This window comes from Melozone crissalis, unplaced genomic scaffold, assembly GCF_028551555.1.
Source record: "Melozone crissalis strain CALT ecotype California unplaced genomic scaffold, PUWL_Pcris_2 ptg000014l_1, whole genome shotgun sequence".
NCBI classification, from domain to species: domain Eukaryota; kingdom Metazoa; phylum Chordata; class Aves; order Passeriformes; family Passerellidae; genus Melozone; species Melozone crissalis.
The window spans coordinates 3805245-3826147 of NW_026535792.1; the positions used below are offsets into that span (position 1 = coordinate 3805245).

Consider the following 20903-nt stretch of genomic DNA (forward strand, 5'->3'; position numbering starts at 1 on the left):
TGTGCAGCTTTGTGATATTATCATGAAACCCCAGTCAGAAAGTGGAACCAAATCTACATTCAGACCTTTCCCACAGGGCTACACATCAACATGAATAAATGATAATTAGTTGTACCTGTATACTTGTACTGAACATTTATTTTTCTTCTGCCAGGTTCGGCTGCTTGGTGTTGTTTCTCAGGGCCAGCCTACACTGGTTATCATGGAGCTGATGACACGTGGGGACCTCAAAAGTTACCTGAGATCATTGAGGCCAGACACAGAGGTGAGTCATGAGTGGCTGGATGTTTATTTCTTCAGTTTGAATCATCTTGAACAAGACAGCCTCACGTTGGAAGCAGCAGGCGATTAGCCTTTGCTGCCCTTCTCCTTCAGTCTGAGGACAAAACATGAGCTGTTGTGTGATCTCCAGCAGCTCTTTCATGAGGCAGCCCAGGGTGCCACATGGAATAGGTCCCTTCTTGTGCCACCGAGCCCTCTTTTCCAGATTTGCATTAGGTCTCTTGTCTGATCTACTTTCTCATCAAGATGTTACAGAAATTGGCTGCTTTAAGAACATGTGTTAGGATAATTGTTTCACGTTGTGTGTCCTGCCCGTTGCCCCTGCTGGAAAGTAAATATCTGTTATCTTAGCTCCTGTGCAAACTCTCATGCATAGGCCATCAGTCTAACAGCTGAAATTGTCTCATATGATGCAGAGTCTGAAGGGTAAAGATGACACACAGGTCACTCACTCACCACTGAAATCACAGCAGCCTATGTAGAAAATGAGCTCAGCAGCTTTTGCCCTTGATCTAGAAATTCCAGCGTGGATAAATTAAAGGAGCAGAACACGAGGCTGGGATGTGCCCAGGAGAGTGGCTGTGGTGTGTTAACTGTTTGCCCTTGTGTTGCCCAGAACAACCCCGGGCAGGCGCCGCCGACGCTGAAGAAGATGATCCAGATGGCGGGCGAGATCGCCGACGGCATGGCCTACCTCAACGCCAACAAGTTCGTGCACAGGGACCTGGCTGCCAGGAACTGCATGGTGGCCGAGGACTTCACTGTCAAAATTGGAGGTGGGCTCTCCTGACCCTGACCCAGCTCATAGAATCAGCCTGGAAAATCAGTCTTAGAAAGCTTTTTATGTTATTTTTTTGGTTTTTTTTTTAAAGCTGAGCTCTAGTTGAAATATCTGCAGAATGAAATATGTTCCTTGTGAAGATTACTTGTGATTTAAGACCTGTGAGCAGTTAACACTGAGTTGAAACCTCTGGAATACCTCTGCTTGCTGTTGTTGCAGTGAGCCAGCAGTACAGCATGTGGGTTTAAAAAAGAGGCAGTGATTTAGGTTCAGGTACTGCAGACATCTGGGTGGATGGTGCAGTTACCACTGGTGTGTCAGTCATGTCTCTGACAACACACAGGAATAATTCTACCTCCTGTTCATTGATTCAAGAATGAGAATTTTAGGATTATTTTAAATCGTATCTGAGTTGGAAGTGGAATGACTTCAGCTGGGTGCTTTCCAGTCTAAACTGGAGTTCTGCTTCCCAGACAGCTGAATGGCTTTTCTTCTGCTCTGCTGTTAGATCACCAATTTTTTTTTTCCTTTCACCATCCCTCCAAAATAGTGTCAGATGAGTTTTTTTCAGTCTTCTCTCCAGAGAGAGTGATTTTAAGCTGTTGGCTGTTTTTGAGTTGTGCATATTAAAATAACATGTATAGCAGCAGCCTTCTGCTGTAGGAAACTAATTCTTTTTCTCAGAGCTTAACTCAGCTATTTTGATAATTTGTGTAAGTAATCCTGTCATTTGGGAGAAAGAAAAAATGATTTCATTTTGAGTCAGTTAATTAGGAAATAAGATCTTTTGGGGATTTTGTGTATTTTCTGCAGGTTCGTGGGAAGTCAGCCTAAATCCTTCCCATTGCAGTTTTCTCCTCCTGCCCCCATCAGCTTGTTTTACAATTCTGTAAACTGAAGATATGGTGCACTTCTTCCCTTTAGTATGTTCATGGTTACCCCAAAAGCACTTTGTAAATGCTCTTGTTTATGTAGCAGCATTGAAAATCCCCTCATGCTGAAACAGTTTAGGAGCATCTTGGCTGGAACACACCAACTCAGACTGTTCAGATCTCAGAGGAAGAGCTTTATGCCACACTACCCTGTGCTCACTGTGTGTCTGTTTCTTATTTGCATTACATTTTGCAAAAATCTTCCATTCAGCTGGGATAAAGTCACCCTGGTGTGTGGGAGTGATGGAAGAGCTGCACAGATTGGCTTTTTAGTCATAATCACCCTGGGTATGGTGTCCCTGGTACCCCTGCTTGGTCACTCACCACAGACTGGTGATCACTGAGAGACCTGGGGGAGTTCTGTGCACGTTTTCTGGGGGGAAAAAGGGGCAATTACAGGTCTGTGTTGCTAAAATGGATTTTGCCCTGTGTGTCATCAGACAGCATTTAATATCAGACTGATGTCCTCTAATTTATGAACTTTTTGAGAACACAGTAACTGAGGTCAATAGGCAAGTGTGAGACCCAGCAATTCTGTCTCAGACTGATTGTAGGGATAAACCACTGGAATAAATCTGAGTTACAGTCAGGGGGTTGAACATCTTTAGATCCAAGTCTTGCAAATGCTTATGAATTTACAACTAAGCATGGATATAAACTGGAAGTATGTCTTCAGTATTTGGGTGTGTTAATTACAAATGAACAACATAATCCTCTGTAGCACTTGAAACGGAATATTGTACAGAAACTGGGAATTACCTTTGGAAATAGGAAAAAGAAAACCAAGAGAAGTATTTCCTTCAGCATATGAGATTGTTCAATGACACACAATGGTTATAAGTACTAAAGGGGCTCCTTAAAAAACCCAAAAATCACTGAATTTGGCGAACAATTAGTGAATTATTTGACCTTCAGAAGACTCATCTTACTGCAAAGCTTGAGCATAAATGCTGTAACTTTTCCCATTGCTATATTTAAACCATTCAGACTTGTCACCCCCGAAGCAGTGGCACAGTCTGTTGGTGTTGGGAGGGAAGGTCACCAGCCCCGAGGCAGCAGCTGAAGTGTCGTGGGAGCACAGCGCAGATTCCTCACAGCCAAGTGTGATTCTCTGCCTTGTAGGAAGGGGAGATGTTCCTCATTTGCTCCCACAAACCCAGAGTGTTTCTACCTTGTAGATTTTGGCATGACGAGAGATATCTACGAGACAGATTATTACCGGAAGGGAGGGAAGGGTTTGCTGCCTGTCCGCTGGATGTCCCCGGAGTCGCTCAAGGACGGAGTCTTCACAACGCACTCCGACGTCTGGTAACAAAACAGGACTCTGAAAAACTGCTTTAACCTCCTCCTTTCTAGCCTCTCTTCTTGTTTTAGTAGACTTAACTAAGGGTACTGCTTCTCCTCTCCATTCAGAAGTAACTCTCTTGTTCCATGAGTTTGTGGTTCAGCAAGAGCTCGTGAGGTTGGATTTTGCTCTCATAGACAGCAAAATTAAATGGATTTCCAGAACTGGAGGTGGCAGCATGTTTCCTGCTGTTAGTTGTAAAATCATTTGTGCAGTGAAAAACATTACCTTCACCTGGAAGAGCAAGTTGTCATTTTTTAAATTGTCCTCCTTCAAGAAAAGCATTTGAAGTTGCCAAGAATATAGAAGGGCTCCTAGTGCTGACCTGCTTTTCCATCAAAACCTTCTGTGTAAATAACGTCACTTTCCCCCAGATGGGTTGTGTACACTCACAGGCTTTTTTGGGGAGTTCTCCCTTGTGCATATCCCTCTCCATTTGGAGCTTTGTTTGCTTGGTTTATATACTGCAAGATGCAGAAATTTCAAAGCCCACTGCATGCTTGCTGTATCTGTGCAGTTATTAATAGAGGCGTGTGCTTGGGAGAAGTAATCCCCTGGAACAATTCCCCACACACCCCCCAGCTTTTGGAGATAGGTAGAGAGGACTTGGCAGAAGATGGTTGTGTACTGGCAGAACCAGTACACAATCCTCTGTCTTTTATGGCTTCTCTGCCTTCCTAACAAGATGTTTTTACTGCTGATCTGTTACAGAATTGGCAGCTGATTGCCTCCAAATGTCTAGAAGTCAGTAGGAATGGTGTTTTAGGAGTAAACTGCATTTTCTGTGAGCAGCTTGAGGAGTTTGGAGTCAGTGGTCTGTAGTTCACAGCACCAGCTCTGAACAAAAAGTTCCTAAGAGGAATTAAAGTGAAAAAGCAAAGCACCAGAATGATGCTTAAATTTGATTTTACATATGGCTAGTAACTTACTTTTGAATCCACTAACCCTCAGACTTGGAAGCAGATGAAAACAACCACATTGAGTTGAAGGGAAGCCCTGTATCAGCCATTTATCTGATTGAACAGTGCAGGCATGCTTTTGGCAGTCCCCCCAGTAAAAGAATTTTGGGACTTGTAATGGCTTCACAAAGCAGACAGAAATTTGGAGTATATCACTAGAAAATCCCCAGATGCAGAACTGACCCATCCTGGAGTGAGGAGCTGGCAGAGCTGCCTGTTCCAACCACACAACAGGAATTTTCAGGTCCAGCCATTGCCTCCAAAGGGTTCAGCAGCAGCTCAGGGTGAGCACTGGGGATGTCCCCTGTGTGTTCCACACGTGATTTCTTTTAGCCTGGGACTCCTAATTGATGTTATTCTTTATTAAATATAACTCAAATTCCAAACAAAAAACCCCCAGGTGACACCAGATAAGGTGTCAGGTGTAAATTAGTGCTGTAGTTGTTGCAGGAAGTACATGAGTGCTTCTCTACAAGGAAGAGAGGAGGTTTAGATTGAATTTTGAGAAGAATTTATTCCCTGGTGAGGTGAGGCCCTGGGACAGGGTGTCCAGAGGAGCTGTGGCTGCTCCATCTCTGGAAGTGCCCAAGGCCAGGACACTCGTATGGGGCTTGGAGCAGCCTGGGATGGTGGAAGCTTTCCCTGACCATGGCAGGGGTGGAACAAGATGGGCTTTAAGTTCCCTTCCAGCCCAAGCCATCCTGGGATTCCAGGATTTGGCATTTGTTGGTTGCTCAGTCCAAAGCAGGATTGTGCAAACGGTGTTGCACTTCATCAGTGGGACAATCTGAGTGAATATCCTGGCCTGGAAAGGAGTTTACTGGTTACAGGATTGGAAAGCTGAATAGGAGGAGCAGTAAAATCTTGACAGATTTTTACTTGTAAGCATAAAGAGGAAAAAAATGGTTTTATGGAGAGGAGGCTCACAGTACTCGTGGGTATTTCAGAGAGTTTCTCCTTGGGATGGTTTGGCATCTTAATTGTTGGAAGTGATTTACTCTGAAATTTGTTTCACAGGGGTCTACTTGTCCGGAGGCACAAAAAACCAGGCTCAACATGAGAAATTTGCTGTTTGTTTAGAACATGTATCCACAGCTACAGAAAAATTTCAATCTAAATTCCAAATGTAGTGGAACTTGACTTAACACTGTCATGAAATGCTGTCTATTTACTTGATCTGCTTATGGCTAAAAGGATCATTCCTTCTCAGTGACTTTTACACCAGGCACTGTACATTGGAGGTCTCTTCATGCCAGGAAAAATTCCCTGAATCCTTTTATTGGTTCAGATTTGAAGTTGCTCAGTGTAAACTGTGGAGCCTTGGCTGTTTTAGGGGCCATTTATTTGCATCAAGCAGTAAACAAAAAGTTGAGATTGTTTTTCCTGCTTTTCTGGGCAGATATTGTGACATGTAGCTCCATGTTCTTAAGAGATCAGTTCTAGAAGCTAAGATGTCAAAAAGACAAAACCCTGTTGAGTGGTTGGAGTCCAGGATTTATAAGCTGTAAGGTGAAATGGCAACTGCAGGAAGGAAGAAGTGTCTGGAGGTTTGAAGGGTGGAGCTTTATTTTAGCAACTCATTCTTTTAATGCTTTTCAGGCTGAAGAATGAGGTAATTAAACAGGGCTGGTTTTGTTGCAGTTAGGGAAGGAGGACATTTTAAAATTAATGTAATACTGTTCAGGGTGAGGGTGGATTTCTATAAATAAATCCCCAGCATCTTGCATTCTCTCAAGGCTGGTAGTTGCCTGGAAGGAGCAATCTGAGTTTATTTGTTAGGATAATCTGACGAGTAGGTGTGCAAGACTTGTCCTTGTTATCCCTACAGTGATCAAAGAAGCTTCAAAGGCGCCCAAATGTTGAGTTGAGCCCCTGTCCCTCCCTCCCCTGAAAGGAAAACAATTGCAGGGCAGTTTGTGGCTTCTGGCTCCAGATGCAAACCAGTTTAGATCCCAGGGATATCTGAAAAATAAAACCACAGGGCCATAACCAGCTAATGGCACTGGACTCCTGTTTTCCCCCCCAGTGGAACTGTGTGTTTTTCACTCAGCTTGACTCAGCATTTTACCACACAGACAGCATTGAAATTTTCCTTCTTTGCCCAGCAGCTCTAAAAGTAGATGACTCTTCAGTGCAGGGCAGACAATTTGAGCCGTGTCTGCTCAATAATCTAATTTTAAATGGAGATATTTTTAGAAAGTGTCAATACTTACGTCCAAACTACCCAATTACATAACTATGCTTATCTTCCTTTGCCAGTAATCAATTCCTATTATTAGAGAAACTGCTTTTTTTTCACTTCTGCTGTCCTTTGTAGTTATCTGGAAGGAGCTGGAAGCTGTGTTTCAAGAACACAGTTACATGCATGTCACAAAGGGGTAGCTGAGTTTTTCCCACCTGAGCCCTTTTCTCACTGGAGTGGAGGTGTTTGAAGTCAGCAGTCTCTGGAGGGAGGGGTTGTGGCTGTCACCACAGGCTCGTGTTTTTTGAGCAACTGGAATTCTTTGGCAAAAGAAAACACCCATGGACACCCAGCACTCAGCATCTTGTGAGAATTACACCTTGTGAAGCTGTCTGGGAGGCTGAAGCTGTGCTGTTCCTGCAGGTCCTTCGGAGTGGTGCTGTGGGAGATCGCGACGCTGGCGGAGCAGCCGTACCAGGGCATGACCAACGAGCAGGTGCTGCGCTTCGTCATGGAAGGGGGGCTGCTGGAGAAGCCAGACAATTGTCCTGACATGCTGTAAGTGCCACACTGCCCTGCAGGCACAGCCTGTGCCTCCTGAGCCCTGCAGGGCCTGCCCTTGCCCGCTACCGCAGGGGGGGCTGCTCAGTCTCTGTCAATCCAGTGTTTTATGGTGGTGAGACATTCCAGAAAACAACTTTGCTTGTGGCCAGAATCTCACCTTGGGCTATCTCCTCTAATAAGCAAACAAAATCCAGGCTTTGTGTTACTGAATAAAATGAGGCTTAAAAAAATGTCACTTCATAAGTGACATTTGCTACATCAGGAGGCTCTGTGCCTAAATCATCTCTCTTCTGCTTAAAGTTGAGCATAAAGAGAGAAGAGAGCAAGGGACAAGCTGAAATGTGTGTGAACACTGGAGTTCAACATTTCAGTTCAGCATACAGATAAATCAATGTATCTGAGGCTGGATTGAATCTGCTGTTTCAGCCACAGCACTTGTCCCATTGAGATAAACCAATCCCCCCTGCTAACACTTTCCTTCCTTGCTAGCACAGGGTGAGGTTTTCCACAGAAAAACCTTTCCCTGCCCCAGGATCGACCCAAAGCCTCACAGCAGCAGAGGGTGTGCAGTGCAGCAGCTTCAGTTTTTAGCTTTACATTGCTGAAATACTTCTGCTGGCCTTTGTGTACAGCAGTTTCAGTGGTTCAGACTTTATTGCTTTGATATACTTCCCAAACTGACTTTTGAGAAGGAAATACTGCGTCTTGCACTTATTGAAATTTGTTGGAGGCCCCCAGAAGGGATACAATCACTTAAGGGCCTCAGCTGCTTGGGATTCTTAGGAAAATAGCTTTTTTGGCTGGAGCCTGGCTGTGGTTTCAGATGACAGGCAGTGTTGTTTTGTTGTTTGAGGGGGGTGGGTGGTATAAGCAGGGGGAGGTGTAGCTGCCATGTGATTCCTTGGTTTCACATTCCTTCCCTTTAGAGATGCTGAGGAGAATTCCTGGCAATTGGATGGACTGGACATTGTTTAACACACAGAGCTGTGTAACGGGGTGGGCACAGTTGGGAAGGACAGGGATGTGGTGGTTCAGCTCCCTGGGTTCACAGGGGAAAGCACCTCTGCAGTGAGAGCAGCCTCAGTGGGGAGAGATCCAGCATCAGGAATTCCCTGTTAAGCTGGGTGTGTGTGGTATGAGCAGGGTGGGAGGGAGTCAGCCCAGAAGTTCTCTCTGCTGCAGCCCACCCAGCTCTCCTTCCTCCCCCTCCTCAGGGAATCTCCTCTGCTCCAGGGCTGTTGCTGCTGCATGAATCCCCTTTCAAAGTCCTCCTTTTGAGCTGGGAGAGCTTGGTTAAAGTCTGGCAGAGCAAATCTTTGCACTGGTGTGCAAAGGCCTTTCTTGTGCTGCTCCTCATGGAGAAGCTGCTCACAGGCTGGTTCAGCCTGACAAGAGGTGCTGAATAAAAAAAATCTGCCTTTGAATTGTGCTGCTTTGCTCTGTCAGAAAAAGGAATGGGCTGAACTCAGACCTAAGGCACAGCCACTTTGGTGGTGAATTTTTTTGTTTGCTTTTTTTTTAGTGATAAAGTTGAGTATAAAACATCTTGGCTTTATCCCAAATGTAAAAAGGGGAGGAAAAAAAAGTATGACCTTATTGTGACTTGCTTTTGCTCCCTTTCAGCTTGTTTTGTCTTTGTTTTAGTACAGACACCCAAATCTGCTGAAACTCAAGTAGGCATTTGTAGGAATAACAGTACAGAGCTCCAGGAGTAACCTTCACCTTTGTTCCCTGCACTTGCACTTGGCAATCAAAAAATGTCTTATGTTCCTGTGGTGCTTTATTCTTTGCATGTTTTCACTTCTTTCCCTGCCCAGGAAGCTGTGACAATGCTCAGTGACCTCCCCAGCCCTCACCCACACGCTGCTGGCAGGACCAGACCTGCTCTGGTTCCTTTCCAGGGCCCATAACCTCCTCCTCAGCTGGGGACCTGCAGGAAGATGAGGACATGGGCAGGAGAGTGTTTCTAACAGTGTCTAAGAGCCGTGAAATTGCACGTGGATCCTTGTCAGTGCCTGTGCTCTCCTGTCCCTGGCACAGTGGGTCAGTGGCTTTTAGGTGGAGCAGGGAAGGTTCTGTTCTGCAGTGTGGCAGAGCAGGGCAAAGGATGCTTGGGCGCAGGGGGATTTTACAGGGGGTTGTCCTGTGCCTGGAGGTGGTGGATCCCTGTGAAAAGGGCAAAGCACAAAGGGGAGGGTATTTCTGGAGGCTCTTTACTGTTGTACAGGGTGAAACAAGCCTCAGTTGTGTTTATGCTACACCCTCTTGGCATAGCTCGCGTGGCTCTGCAGACAGAACCATGCAATAAGACAGATGGTTCAGTAAGACAGTGCCAGGAGAAGCTTTGCTGTTTTTCTCCTCTTCCTGTGCACTCAGTGATGTTTTTATGTCCTCCCATTGTTATGGCACTGCTCATCAGGTGACGGCTGCGTGGCACCAAGCTTTGGTGCAGCTGAAGCTCTCAGACAGTGTGTTCCCATGGGGCTTTTAAAAGTTGTGGAGGCTGGAATTCCACTCTGTTTTTGAAGCAGGATTGCTTCCCCCACATGCATTGTAGACTATTTACGCAGTGCTGATTTCCCTTTGTTCCTGCTCAGAACCCGGGGTCTGCTCTGCAGAGGCACTGGCAGCACAGGCACCAAGCAGGGGAGGAGAGGTCCTTTTGCTTTTCCCCACCAAATCAAGTGTATTGCAAAGCACAAATGGAATGCAGCTTCTATAGGAACTTTCCATTTTCTGTTTTTGTTTTTTTTTTTTGTTATTGTCTCTGTGTAAAACAGAGCTCAGTTTCTGCTCAGTTCCTTGAGCAAAAGATGCACAGAGGGATGCTGGCTATTCCCCTAACCCATGGTGGTGCCTCCAGCTCCCTGGAGCTCACTTGCCACCAGTCAGGAACGTACTTTATAAATCTGCTCAGGTTGTATTAACAGCCTGTAAATTCCTCCATTGTCTATTGGAAAGGTTTTTAGTTTGTTTGAGATAATGTAAACAAGGCCTGCGAACACACAGAGTTAAAAAGGAAAAAAAAATCCTTTTATGGGAACTCTGTAGGGTTTTTAAATCTGGAATGGCTTAAAAGAAACATCACATGTCCTTGTTTGTGCTGATGTCACATGCATTACTCCGCTGCTTGTGGTATCTCCTTAGCATTGCCCTTAGGCCTCGGGGCGCAGCGCCAGCGAATATCCAGAGTTCCTGGCTCCAGCCAAGCTTCTATTCAGGGACACAGCAGTCAGCTGGAAGGGAAACAGCAATGAAGTAACAGAAATGGATTTTATATATTTATGTCTCAAGCTTTCCTCACCCTTGTGGGTGAGGGTACGGTGCAGTTTTATAGTCTGGCTCGGCTTTTGCTCTGAAAGGCTTTTCAGACTCAAAACAAGCAGGAGCTGGGCAGTGTTTACGTGTCTACGTGCGGTTACAATGCAGCATTGAGTACCCGGGGAGCTCTCCCAGCACAGACTGGTTTTGCCAGCTCCAGTTGGGTGTCACAAGGCCGTTCTCAGGTGGCTGACGTTTGCTCACGCGGAGCGCTGCCAGTGCAGCTCTGGCAGGGATGTTGGGCACTTCAGATGCACTTCAGTGAAGATTGCTTTGGGTTTGGTTGGAGCACTCAGCAGTGTTTGCAGCCCAAACACAGCCACTTGCCCTCTCTGCTGGTTCACGTCCGCTCAGAGCACAGCGGAGGTGCAACGGTATTTCCCAATTTCCTGAGTTTCTGGGCTGGGGTTTTGTTTCAGGCCAGGGCTCCTGAACTCTCTCCAGACCCACCATGGGCTGCAGAGCTCAGGCTTCTCCAGCTCAGTGTCAGTCCTGTTGGAAGGGTTGTTCTAGAGCAGGGACATTACTCCGGGATGAACTTACGTCCTATACAAAAAGAGAGTGAATTTGTTTGTTTTTCTCTGTTTAATTTAAAAATAATTTTTTCCACACTGATGCAGAGATCTGGTCAACTGAGGGCACAAGGCAGTGAGAGCTAATGAAAAGATCAAATAGAATTGCTTGTTTGTGCCCTGAAAATCCGTGGAAGTTGGAAATATGGTGGTGTTGCTCTCTAGAATTGAAGCCAAAAGTTCAGGTGACCTGGCTTAAGGGAAGGCTGGCAGAGGTGGGAAATAAACCCCAGCAAGCCAAGGGGGTCTGACTGGGGCTGCAGGTCCCAGTGCTGGCAGGTGAGTCAGAGTTGTGCATTACCTTAACTGAGAGATCTTTCTTGGCTTTATTTTATTTTTAGATCCATTCTTACTCTAGCACAGAGTAGTAGTCTTGGCCAGCAGTGACTTCCTCCACACAGCGTGTTCCTCTGAGCACTGTGTACACAGAGGGTTGGCTGGAAGAATTAATGCTAATCTTCCTTTTCTTATTTAAATTTGTCCTATTACTGTGCTGTGTTAACAGAAGACATCCCTATTCCACCTTCACAGACGGTGAAATCCTTTCTTGTGTTATGTTTAAAGCTCAGGGCGATCTCCTGGGAATATCCAATTTTGCTGTGTCATGAAAATGCTGTTTTCATTATGTCTGTATTACAGTTTCATTTTGTGGTTTTGTTTTGCCAGCATGGGACATTGTACAGATCTAATCATGGATGTGCTTAAATAGATGATCTCACACTCTGTAAAATATTAATGCATCCCTGGCCGTAAATGAAAACAACCTAATTTTAAAATAAAAAGATTAGAGAATGTCTTTGAGATTGGCAAATGTCCACTGGGGATTACAATTAATTTTAATGTAATTTTCTTCTTTCAGGGGAAAAAGGCGGTGCTTTACCTTGTGTGTGTTTCCTATTTTTCTTTTTTTTCCTAGTCAGTATTGATGGGGTGGGATGAGTTGTTTGAAAAAGATACTCAGAGAGGTGGAATCATGTAGCTTATGGCTGAGTAAGCACAGAGTAATTTAGAGGAAAAAGAGAAATACCAAGTCAGAATAAAGGTATGCAATGGTTCTGGATGTCAGGTACCCATGAGACACAAGGTATGGGGAAGACCAGGAAAGGTGAGGTAGGAGGTGTGGGAGTAAATGGGTGATGAGAGGGAAGGTGGAAATGTGACACAGAGATTGACAGCATGTTGAGAGCTGCAGGGGACCCACCAGGACCATCAAGTCCAACTCTTAAGCAAATGGCCGGTTATGGGTGTTGAATCCACAACCCTGGAGATCTCGGCCTGTGGAAGTTCTGTCACTTTGCCTTCCCTGGGGATGGAATGATTCTCTAAAACTGACCCAGTCATGGCTCTGAAGCCCTCAGTAAATGTCTCTCCTGTGTGTTCCCTGCCCAGGTTCGAACTGATGCGCATGTGCTGGCAGTACAACCCCAAAATGAGACCCTCCTTCCTGGAAATCATCGGTAGCATCAAAGACGAGCTGGACCCAGCCTTCAAAGAGGTCTCCTTCTTCTACAGTGAAGAGAACAAGCCTCCGGACACAGAGGAGCTTGACCTGGAGACTGAGAACATGGAGAGCATTCCTTTAGACCCCTCCTCCACCCTGCAACCCAGTGACAAGCACTCAGGACACAAGGCCGAGAACGGCCCCGGCGTGGTGGTGCTGCGCGCCAGCTTCGAGGAGCGGCAGCCGTACGCGCACATGAACGGCGGCCGCAAGAACGAGCGCGCCCTGCCGCTGCCCCAGTCCTCGGCCTGCTGATCCTCGCGGGAGCGAAACACACACAAACACAGGCTTTGGGGGAAGAAAGAAAGAAAATCACAATATATTCAAAAGCCTACTGTACCTCAGTGGATCTTCAGAACTGCCATAGCTGCACTTGGGAGAACCCTTTTTTCAGTAAACAAGTTACCGTCTTTTTCTTTTTTTTTTTCGATATGCAAGCAGATGTTTGTTTCAGTCAAGGACTCCAGTCATGGGGCACACAGTTGGCCTTTTAAAACTCTTAAATGTTAACACTTAATAGCAACAGAAAACTTGAGATCTGATGTCTCTCTCTCCTCTCTTCTCTCTCTTCTTTCTCTTTCTTTCTGTCTCTTTGCTTCATAATGGGAAACATATCTGCGTGCAAGTTCAACCGTACAGCACTTTTATCAGATCAAAGATATTGCAGGCCAGGTGGTTCCCGGTACCCCTGCAAGCACCTGCCTAACACTGTAGGTCTTTATAAAAAAAAACACAAACAAAAAACCACAAACAAACAAAAAAAAACCACACACAAAAAAACCCTAAACTAAAAAAGACTGGATTTTTAATGTTGCTCTTTAATCTTTTTAGGAACATGTAAAAGAATAAAAAAGGGCCATCATTCGTCCAAGGCTGTTACCATTTTCAACGCTGCCAAATTTTGCCAAAAAAATGAACTCTTTGTTTTTTGTTTTCGTTTGTTTTTTTGCTTTCTTTTGTGTTTTTTTGTAGTCATGGAAGGAGCACAGTAATCAACTGCTCTGTTCAAAACAGATCCTGACCAATATGTTCTATTCAGTCATGCACTGGTATTTAAAAAAAAAAAAATAATTAAAAAAAAGTCAAATTGTCTAGATCTTCTTTCAAAACTGGACAAAATGTGATTTTTATTTTTCTTTTCTTGTGATGGAGAAGATAAAAGGGATGGGGTAAAGAACCAGCCCTCCCTCCACCCCTGTCCCCATCCCAGTGAATTCTGGACAAAACTGGCAGTGGTGAGCTAAACAAACACGCGTGCATTTTGTACAAAAAAGTCAACCGCCCGCCAAAAATGAGTTACGAAAAAGCTGAGAATGAGCGGCCGAGATCTCCATCGTTGCAGCCTGCCTTCCTTCCCAGGCTTGCAAGGAAAAAACACCTAGGAACATAAATTGGAGAAGACAAAAAAAAGCAGTAACCGGATTCAAGTATACGATGCTTTGTTGACCTTTACTCTTTATTATTAAGACTTCTCGAAGGGTCTTGCAGTTCTATGTTAGACCATGGATCATTTGCATACACATTGTCTTTTGTGTCACTTTTATAACTTTCTTACGGTTCAGATACTCATCTATATGTCTGTACAGAAAAAAGCTGCTATTTTTTTTGTTCTTTATCTTTGTGGATTTAATCTATGAAAACCTTCAGGTCTGCCCTCCTTCCCTTCCCTTCCACTTCAACAAATTTTCTTATGCTTTGTACTATAGTGTGTAACTTTTACTTCCTCCTTCCCAGTAACTGATAACCTTTCATATGATTTGCCATGAACTGTTTAATGCCTTTTTATAAATACATTTCCTCCTTTTTTTTTTTTAATTTTTTTTTTTAAATTTTATTTTCCTTCCCATTAGTTGTTTTACAACATCTTGGCTGTGTGGGCTACGGGGCTTTGGAGGGGGACGAGGAGAAAGAAGGGACACCCCGCACAGGAACACTCTGGCAGTGCTGTGGTGTGGTGTTTTTAAGCCCCAGTTTTCCTTCCTTCCCACTAACCTCTGCCCAGACAGCACACGAGTCTCTTACAGTGCAAGGCGTGATACAAACTCAGGTCAGAAACAAAAGGTTAACTATTTAGTACATCCTTGTTCAGTGTTTATATTCATTGTTGTACAAGGGTCCTACCCCTCCTGTCCTCCCCGCTTGTTCACACATCCACCCGCCCGTCCCCACACACAGACACACACACACACACATGTATTCTTTTTAAATTATTAGTTGGGTACAACAGCAAACACCAGGCTTTTGGGTCACTAATCCTTAAAAAGATTCTTTTAACCCTTCCACCCTGTGAACGAGAGCTGTGCCAGGTGCAGCTGGTGATGCCAGGCATTCCTAAGGTGGCCATCGATCACCTGGCTCCAGCCAACTCCAGCTCTCACCTTCCTGATGGGGAAGCCCTCCTGGAGGGCACCTGGGCTGCTTTTCCCAGCCCTGGTGAAGAAAACCACCCCCAAGCAAAGGGCAGCCCCCGTGCCCTTCCTGTGGGGCTGGTGGGAAGCTCAGAGCTGGGGCCGGCGGCTGGGTTGGCAAACAGTGAAGTGTTGGCAGCTATGGAAACCTGTACAAGTCCAAGCTTGTGGCTTAAATCACAGACCAAACCTCAGAACAAAAGAAGACGAGTGAGCTTGTTTGTTCAGTTGCAGAAGCCTTGGTGAGAGGGGAAGGAGGGGCCGTCAGGAAGTCGACACCCGAGGAGTCGCAGCAGTTGCTCATCTTACCTTAGTTCCAGTCTAGGCCTTTGTTTAGCACTGATCCAACCAAACGATGGCAGGAAGAGGTGGTTCTGGGATGGAAACGTTCAAATGTTTTGAGTAAGAACAATGAAAAAAATTACACTGATTGCTAGTTTTGACTGGAGATTTTTAAAAGTTTGTAGTGCTTTTTGCTTATGTAGTTTAGGTCCCATTATCTTCTCTTGCCTCTGTCCCATAGTTATTTTTTCCCTTTTGAAAATGAAAAAGACAAAAAAGTTAATTAAGAAGGTATTCTATGTAGGATTTTTTATTTATTTTTGTGATACCAGTTTAAATCACTGTAGAGATGCCCCATAATGAATTTAAATACTGAGATAAGGGTTTTAGAGTATGACAGGGGGACAGTTTTTGATTTTTTTTTTCAAACATTTATCTACCTCACTCTTATTTTTTTATATGTGTGTATATAAAAAAATACATCTCACATTTCTCAGCAGCCAATAAATGCCGTTGATACTGGTAACCTCTCACTCCATATACCACATGCTCTAGGTTCTGGAGGGGAACAGTCACTGCCTGTCACAGAGGGTCACCTCAGAATATTTGCCTCAATTCCAAGGGGTTTCTCCGATTTCTTAAAATTTGTTGTTGTGAGGAGAAATCCAAGAGTTGTGTGATTAGGGTGACCATTCTTTAAGGAAACACAGAGGCTTTTTAATGTGCTGTCACAGCAGCCCTTGGGTCAGCAGCAAAACGCTGCGTGTTTGGAGGAGTGGAAATGCAGCTGACCTGATATGGGAACTTCAAATTGTGAGTATTTCCTGAAATCTGTTACAGAAATCAAATGTTTACAATGTTTGAAGGTCCAGAAGAAATACTAAAGGGAATGTTCTTTCTGTTTGTCCTGTAGAATGGACTAAGTCATTCCTGCCTGTTCTTGCTCAGATGTCACAAGCATCAAAAAGATACTTGGCTGAATCAGAACCCAAAAATAAATTGGCTCCTATGGGATGGCATTGCTTTCTTGACCAAAACCTGTCACTGGCTGCTACATCAAATTTACAGCTTTGGTCTTTGCTGCTTCTGTTTGATGAGAGCACTGATTTTTTTTTTATTATTTTTTTTTCTTTCAAAACTAACATTGAATTGATTTCTTTTAACGTGCCAGTTAAAAGTCAGTTCCCTTTTCTTCCCCTGTTTAAATGCATTATAACTGTGGATTCTGATGGACCAGCCATCAAATTTTAACTGCCCTCTGACAGTGTGTAACTGGTTTACAAGCACACAGGACTAACACGAGCTTGCCATCAGCTTGCTGTATAATGTTTCCTTTTTTCCAGCTCTGGCAGCTGTTCGTGCAGGTGTTGGTTGTGGTATCTGAGTAATGTGGTGCTTGGCTACTTGGAGTTGTACCCAACCTCTTGGATACACAGTGCTGTGGTTAATTACTATGGTTTGTCTTTGGAGGGAGCGTTTCTCCCTAGTCCTGAGAAACCAGCAAAATTGGAAGTTTTCACTATTACTCGTTTGGTTTTCCATGTTTGATGTTCAAGTGACCTTTGGGTGCAGTGGCTGTTCCCCTCCCTTGCACATATTGATTACCACAACTGGAGATCCTCAGATCTTTCAGCTGGCTAGGAGGGTTTTGTTAAAACTGTCCGAGTTTCTGGTTTGTAGAATTGTACGTAGGTGGTTTTACAATGCATTAGGAAGAAACACTAATGACGTAGCATCACAAGAAGCATTTCAAAAAGCACTTCAGTAGAAGACAGCCACGAGGCCTCGTGTCCGTGTGTGATGGCAGTCAGCTCTCCTGGACCAAACCACCTTCATGATACCATTGCATTCTGTGTTTGCAATTCAAGCTTAATTCCTTTTTTGTTCTGTTTGTTTCCATAGCTTTTTTTGTTGTGTTTTGTGCATTTTGAATAGCTTTATTCACATGGGTTTTTCATGCAGACTTCCCTTGGACAGTAAATCGAGTTGTTTGTGCATGTGAACAACTGAGAATTAATGTTGGCTTGATAGAGTCATAATATGGTTTGTAATGTTGTTCTTCCCTGAGACCACTGGCTTGTCTGGTATGGAAAATTTATTTAGAACTTCAGCTATGTTTGAATAAAGTTAAAGTAATCCAGTTTGTTTATAAATTAAACACAAAAGCCCACCCAGTCCTGAAAAGCAGCATTTGAGGAATGGCACCAGGATGTCCCGATGCGGTGGGACAGGAGCTGGCGTCGCCGAGGGGAGCAGGGACTGCAGGGCTCGGCCTGGGTCCCTCCCGAGTGGCACTGCAGAGTGCCCTGGCAGAGGAGCTGGTGTGCTTGCAGGGAACACAGTTGCTGTGCAGACACAGCCGTGGCACTGAATCAGGTGCTCCTTGGAGGGACGATAAACCAGAGGCAGCAGCCGAGCACGGCGCAAGGTGTGGAGCCGCCCTGTGGGATGCCCCTGCTCCTCCCAGGTGGTGCCAAGTGCTGTGTGGTTCCAGGTGCACTGATGCTCCTCTTGGTCTCCTAAAACAAAGGAAAGGAAGCCCAGTTTGCCCAGGATGACTGGTGACCAGAGGGGGCTGCTGTCAGGCCCTCTGGGAACTGCTGAGGGCTGTTGGGTTCAATCCAAGTCTAAGTGAACAACACTCCTATTGTTGGTGTAACTCCATACATATATATCTATATATACATATATATATCTGCATATGTATATCTATAATATAGATATATATATATATATTTAAACCCTTTTCATTCCATTAGTACAAGTAACACTTGTTTCCTGTTATTCTTATTTTGTTTGTCAACCGTGTATTCAATCACTGGTCTGAACAACAGTGGAGGAAGGTGCAAGGGATCCACTCCCTACTAACCAGTGATAAAGCCAGATATTGCAACTTAACCCATGAGTAGATGTGCAGACAAGGATTGAAGAATGATGTGGAGAAACAACACAAGTGGCCAGGGGTGCTGAAGATACAGAACTCAAGTAGACAGGAGGGCTTTGAAGGACACCTCATTCAGAGGTGCTGAGCAGCCTCTGACATGGAGCAGCTGGGTCAGTCAGCACGGAGGAGTTTGTGGGGAGACACCTGACAACAAAGGACGCAGCAGTGGGGATTTACAGAGACACAGGGCTTGGCAGAAGTTTGAGGTAATATCCCTGAGCTTAATCTGTGGGACAGCAGCAGCGCTCAGGTGTCCCAACTGAGGTTGTTGGTACTTGTAAATGAACCTCTGGACTTTGCAGCTGGAGCAGTAAATTCCTTACCAGGAGTGTGGCAGTGGTTGGTCATCGGCCTGTACGGATCGGTCTCGCCTGCAGCCGGCCTGTTCTGCAGGTACCTTAGGACTTCACTAGTTTGTGTGTGTGCATATGCGTGTGTGCTCATATATATTTTTTTGGGTATGCGTTCTGTTGATTAGTAACCATTAATTAGCATTTTCAATAGGGCTTCAAGTCCAGTAGATTACGGGTAGTCAGTTGACGAAGATCTGGTTTACAAGAACTAACTAAATGTTTCATTGCGTTTTGTAAGTACATAGAATAATTTTATAAAATGTTTGTAGTTTATAAATGCCTAAAATATAATTTAAGGGCACTTTTCTGTGTCCATGTGTGGGTGTGTCTGTCTGTGATCAGTTTTTCCATGGTACCAGTTACTAGTTAGCTTTACAATATGCCAAAAAGGAATCGCTGACTTGTCCAGTTCATGGCTTGTCCCTCTCCCCTGTCCCGCCCAAGCTTTGTGACCCAGTATACAGCAAGTGAGTAAAGGAGGTGGGAAAATGTTCTGTATCTTCAGTATCCTGGTCTTCCAGAGCCCTCTGGTTGGGGTGGGATCCTCTTACGTGGTCATTTCACTTTGCTGTCTAGGGCAGTTACCTTCATGGATGACAGGAACCTCACTGGTCAGGGAAGCAGAGCGGGGTTCGCTGCTCCCCAGGCTCCCGGGGCTGCTCAGCACCTGCTGTGAAGGATGCCTCTGCATCAGGGAAAGAGGGAAGGTGGCTTTGGTAATTACTATTGAAGAGTTCTTTGCAAATCTCTTATCACTTTTAAATGCTTGTGTAAAGCTGTAGAGCACCATTGGAAGCTTTGTTGAAATGAGCAAGGGAGGGTCCCTATTTATTGTTATTTAAAAATCTTGAAGATCCAACCTCTCTGCTGTGGACAGGGATGCCTTTCTCTTCTTCTGTTTTCTGAACCAGTGAGGTTTGAGATGAAAGGATTGGCCAGAGTTTGTCTACCTCTGGGACAAAAATCTAGAAAGTGCTAAGGAATGGATGCAGTTGCAAATACATTTTCCAATTTTTCTTGTTTAAATTTTTTTAAGAGAAAATTAAACAATAACATGGCCAATTTATTACATAAAAAGACTTGCTGTGTATAAATTATTCCTAAAGAAATTCCTGTGTTTATATTAAAATGAATCAGTAGATAAAAAAATTTCAAAATGTTTTTGTATATTCTGTTGTAAGAATTTATTCCTGTTATTGCGATATACTCGGGATTCTTTACATTATGAAAAGAAGAAACTTTGTCTATTTTGAATGGCTGAAGCTAAGGCTCCTTTAGTTTCTCTTACTCTGCTTTTTTCTAGTAGTTTCAGTACTACATGATTTAAGTTAAATAAAAGAATTCTGTATGCATTTGTTTGTTTCTGATTTTGTTGCTCCTTATGCAAAGCGAATACAGGTTAGAAAACTCAGAGCAAAGCTGCTCTGGTCTTCCACTGCCCTTTTGGCTGCATCTATTTGAGCTACTCTTAATAGGAGTCAGTACTGCCATTGTTTGATTGAAATCAAAAGCATTTTCATCCAGACACACTGAGCTTTTGGATCCTTCATGGCTGAGATTTGAGCAGTTTGCACAAGGCGGTTCCTGTGAATAAGGTGAGCATTGTTAGTTTTTATTTACCTGCAGAGCAATCCCCATGTGAGGCATTCAGCCAGCCAGCACCTGGTTTTCAGCTTTCTGTAACACTGGAAAGGACAGTGGCCAGAAAACCAGCATTGTCTTGGCATTTCCAGTTCCTCAGACTCTTGGCATCAAGGTGTTGACTAAAACAGGGCTCAGTGGTGGCCTGATGCCCCAGCCTGTGCTGGTGTCTTTGTCTCTTGTCCTTTTTACTGATGTGCTTGAGGAACAGGCTTTTGTTTCCCTCAGGAAATCCCAGGTGTGCAGATGAAGCTGCTGCTGTGCTGTTCCTGACTGATTTCATCTTGGCCTTGTGTCCTGGCAGCAGGATTTCAGAGGAGAGTGTGGGCATCCCCTGTGTGCTGAAGGCAGTGCTGTGACCCCAGCACGTCTGTAAGGAGCTGTTTGAGATGTGGAGGATCTGCTCCCATGTTTTACAATTTGGGATCTCCTTTGTGCCTGTTCTGTAGGGAACCTCACGTGCCCTAACCCTCCCCACAGCACAGTGCTTCAGGATTGCCTCTCTTGGGACAGGTTAGCTCTTGGATTTGCCTTTGGGCTGTGCTCTGTGGAAGGACTGTGGGGCTTTCCCCTTGGGACAGGCACTGAGAATTTGGGGAAAGTGGCTGTTTTGGGTTGAAACTCAAGTTACCAACAGCATTATAGATACTATAGCTCCTGCTGGTTTCCAGCTTTCTGTGTTCTCTGAAGTCACTCTAAGTCAGAACCCATCGCTGATGTGGAAAGCAGCATCCACAGCAGGTCAGTAAGAGAGAACTGTAAAACTTCCCACACCAGAATCCCCAAGTGTGTTTTGATTTCCCCCATACCCAAAGTTTTTGTGGGCTGAACTCTGG

At 44.6% G+C, this 20903-nt stretch overlaps 1 protein-coding gene across 3 annotated transcripts in view; it reads left to right on the top strand.

The window, feature by feature from the left end:
• The window catches only part of IGF1R (insulin like growth factor 1 receptor), a 169312-nt gene extending 149534 nt beyond the window's left edge, over nt 1-19778 (top strand). For 2 of the 3 annotated variants that reach the window (XM_054272527.1, XM_054272528.1), the window contains exons 17-21: nt 155-265; nt 899-1058; nt 3174-3303; nt 6905-7039; nt 12328-19778. In XM_054272527.1, the coding sequence (XP_054128502.1) occupies nt 155-265; nt 899-1058; nt 3174-3303; nt 6905-7039; nt 12328-12694 (903 nt within the window). In that variant the 3' untranslated portion in view covers nt 12695-19778. Of the gene's footprint in view, nt 1-154; nt 266-898; nt 1059-3173; nt 3308-6904; nt 7040-12327 lie in introns of those variants that run through there. The other variant, XM_054272529.1, reaches the window with a different exon arrangement.
• The last annotated feature ends 1125 nt before the right edge of the window (nt 19779-20903 follow it).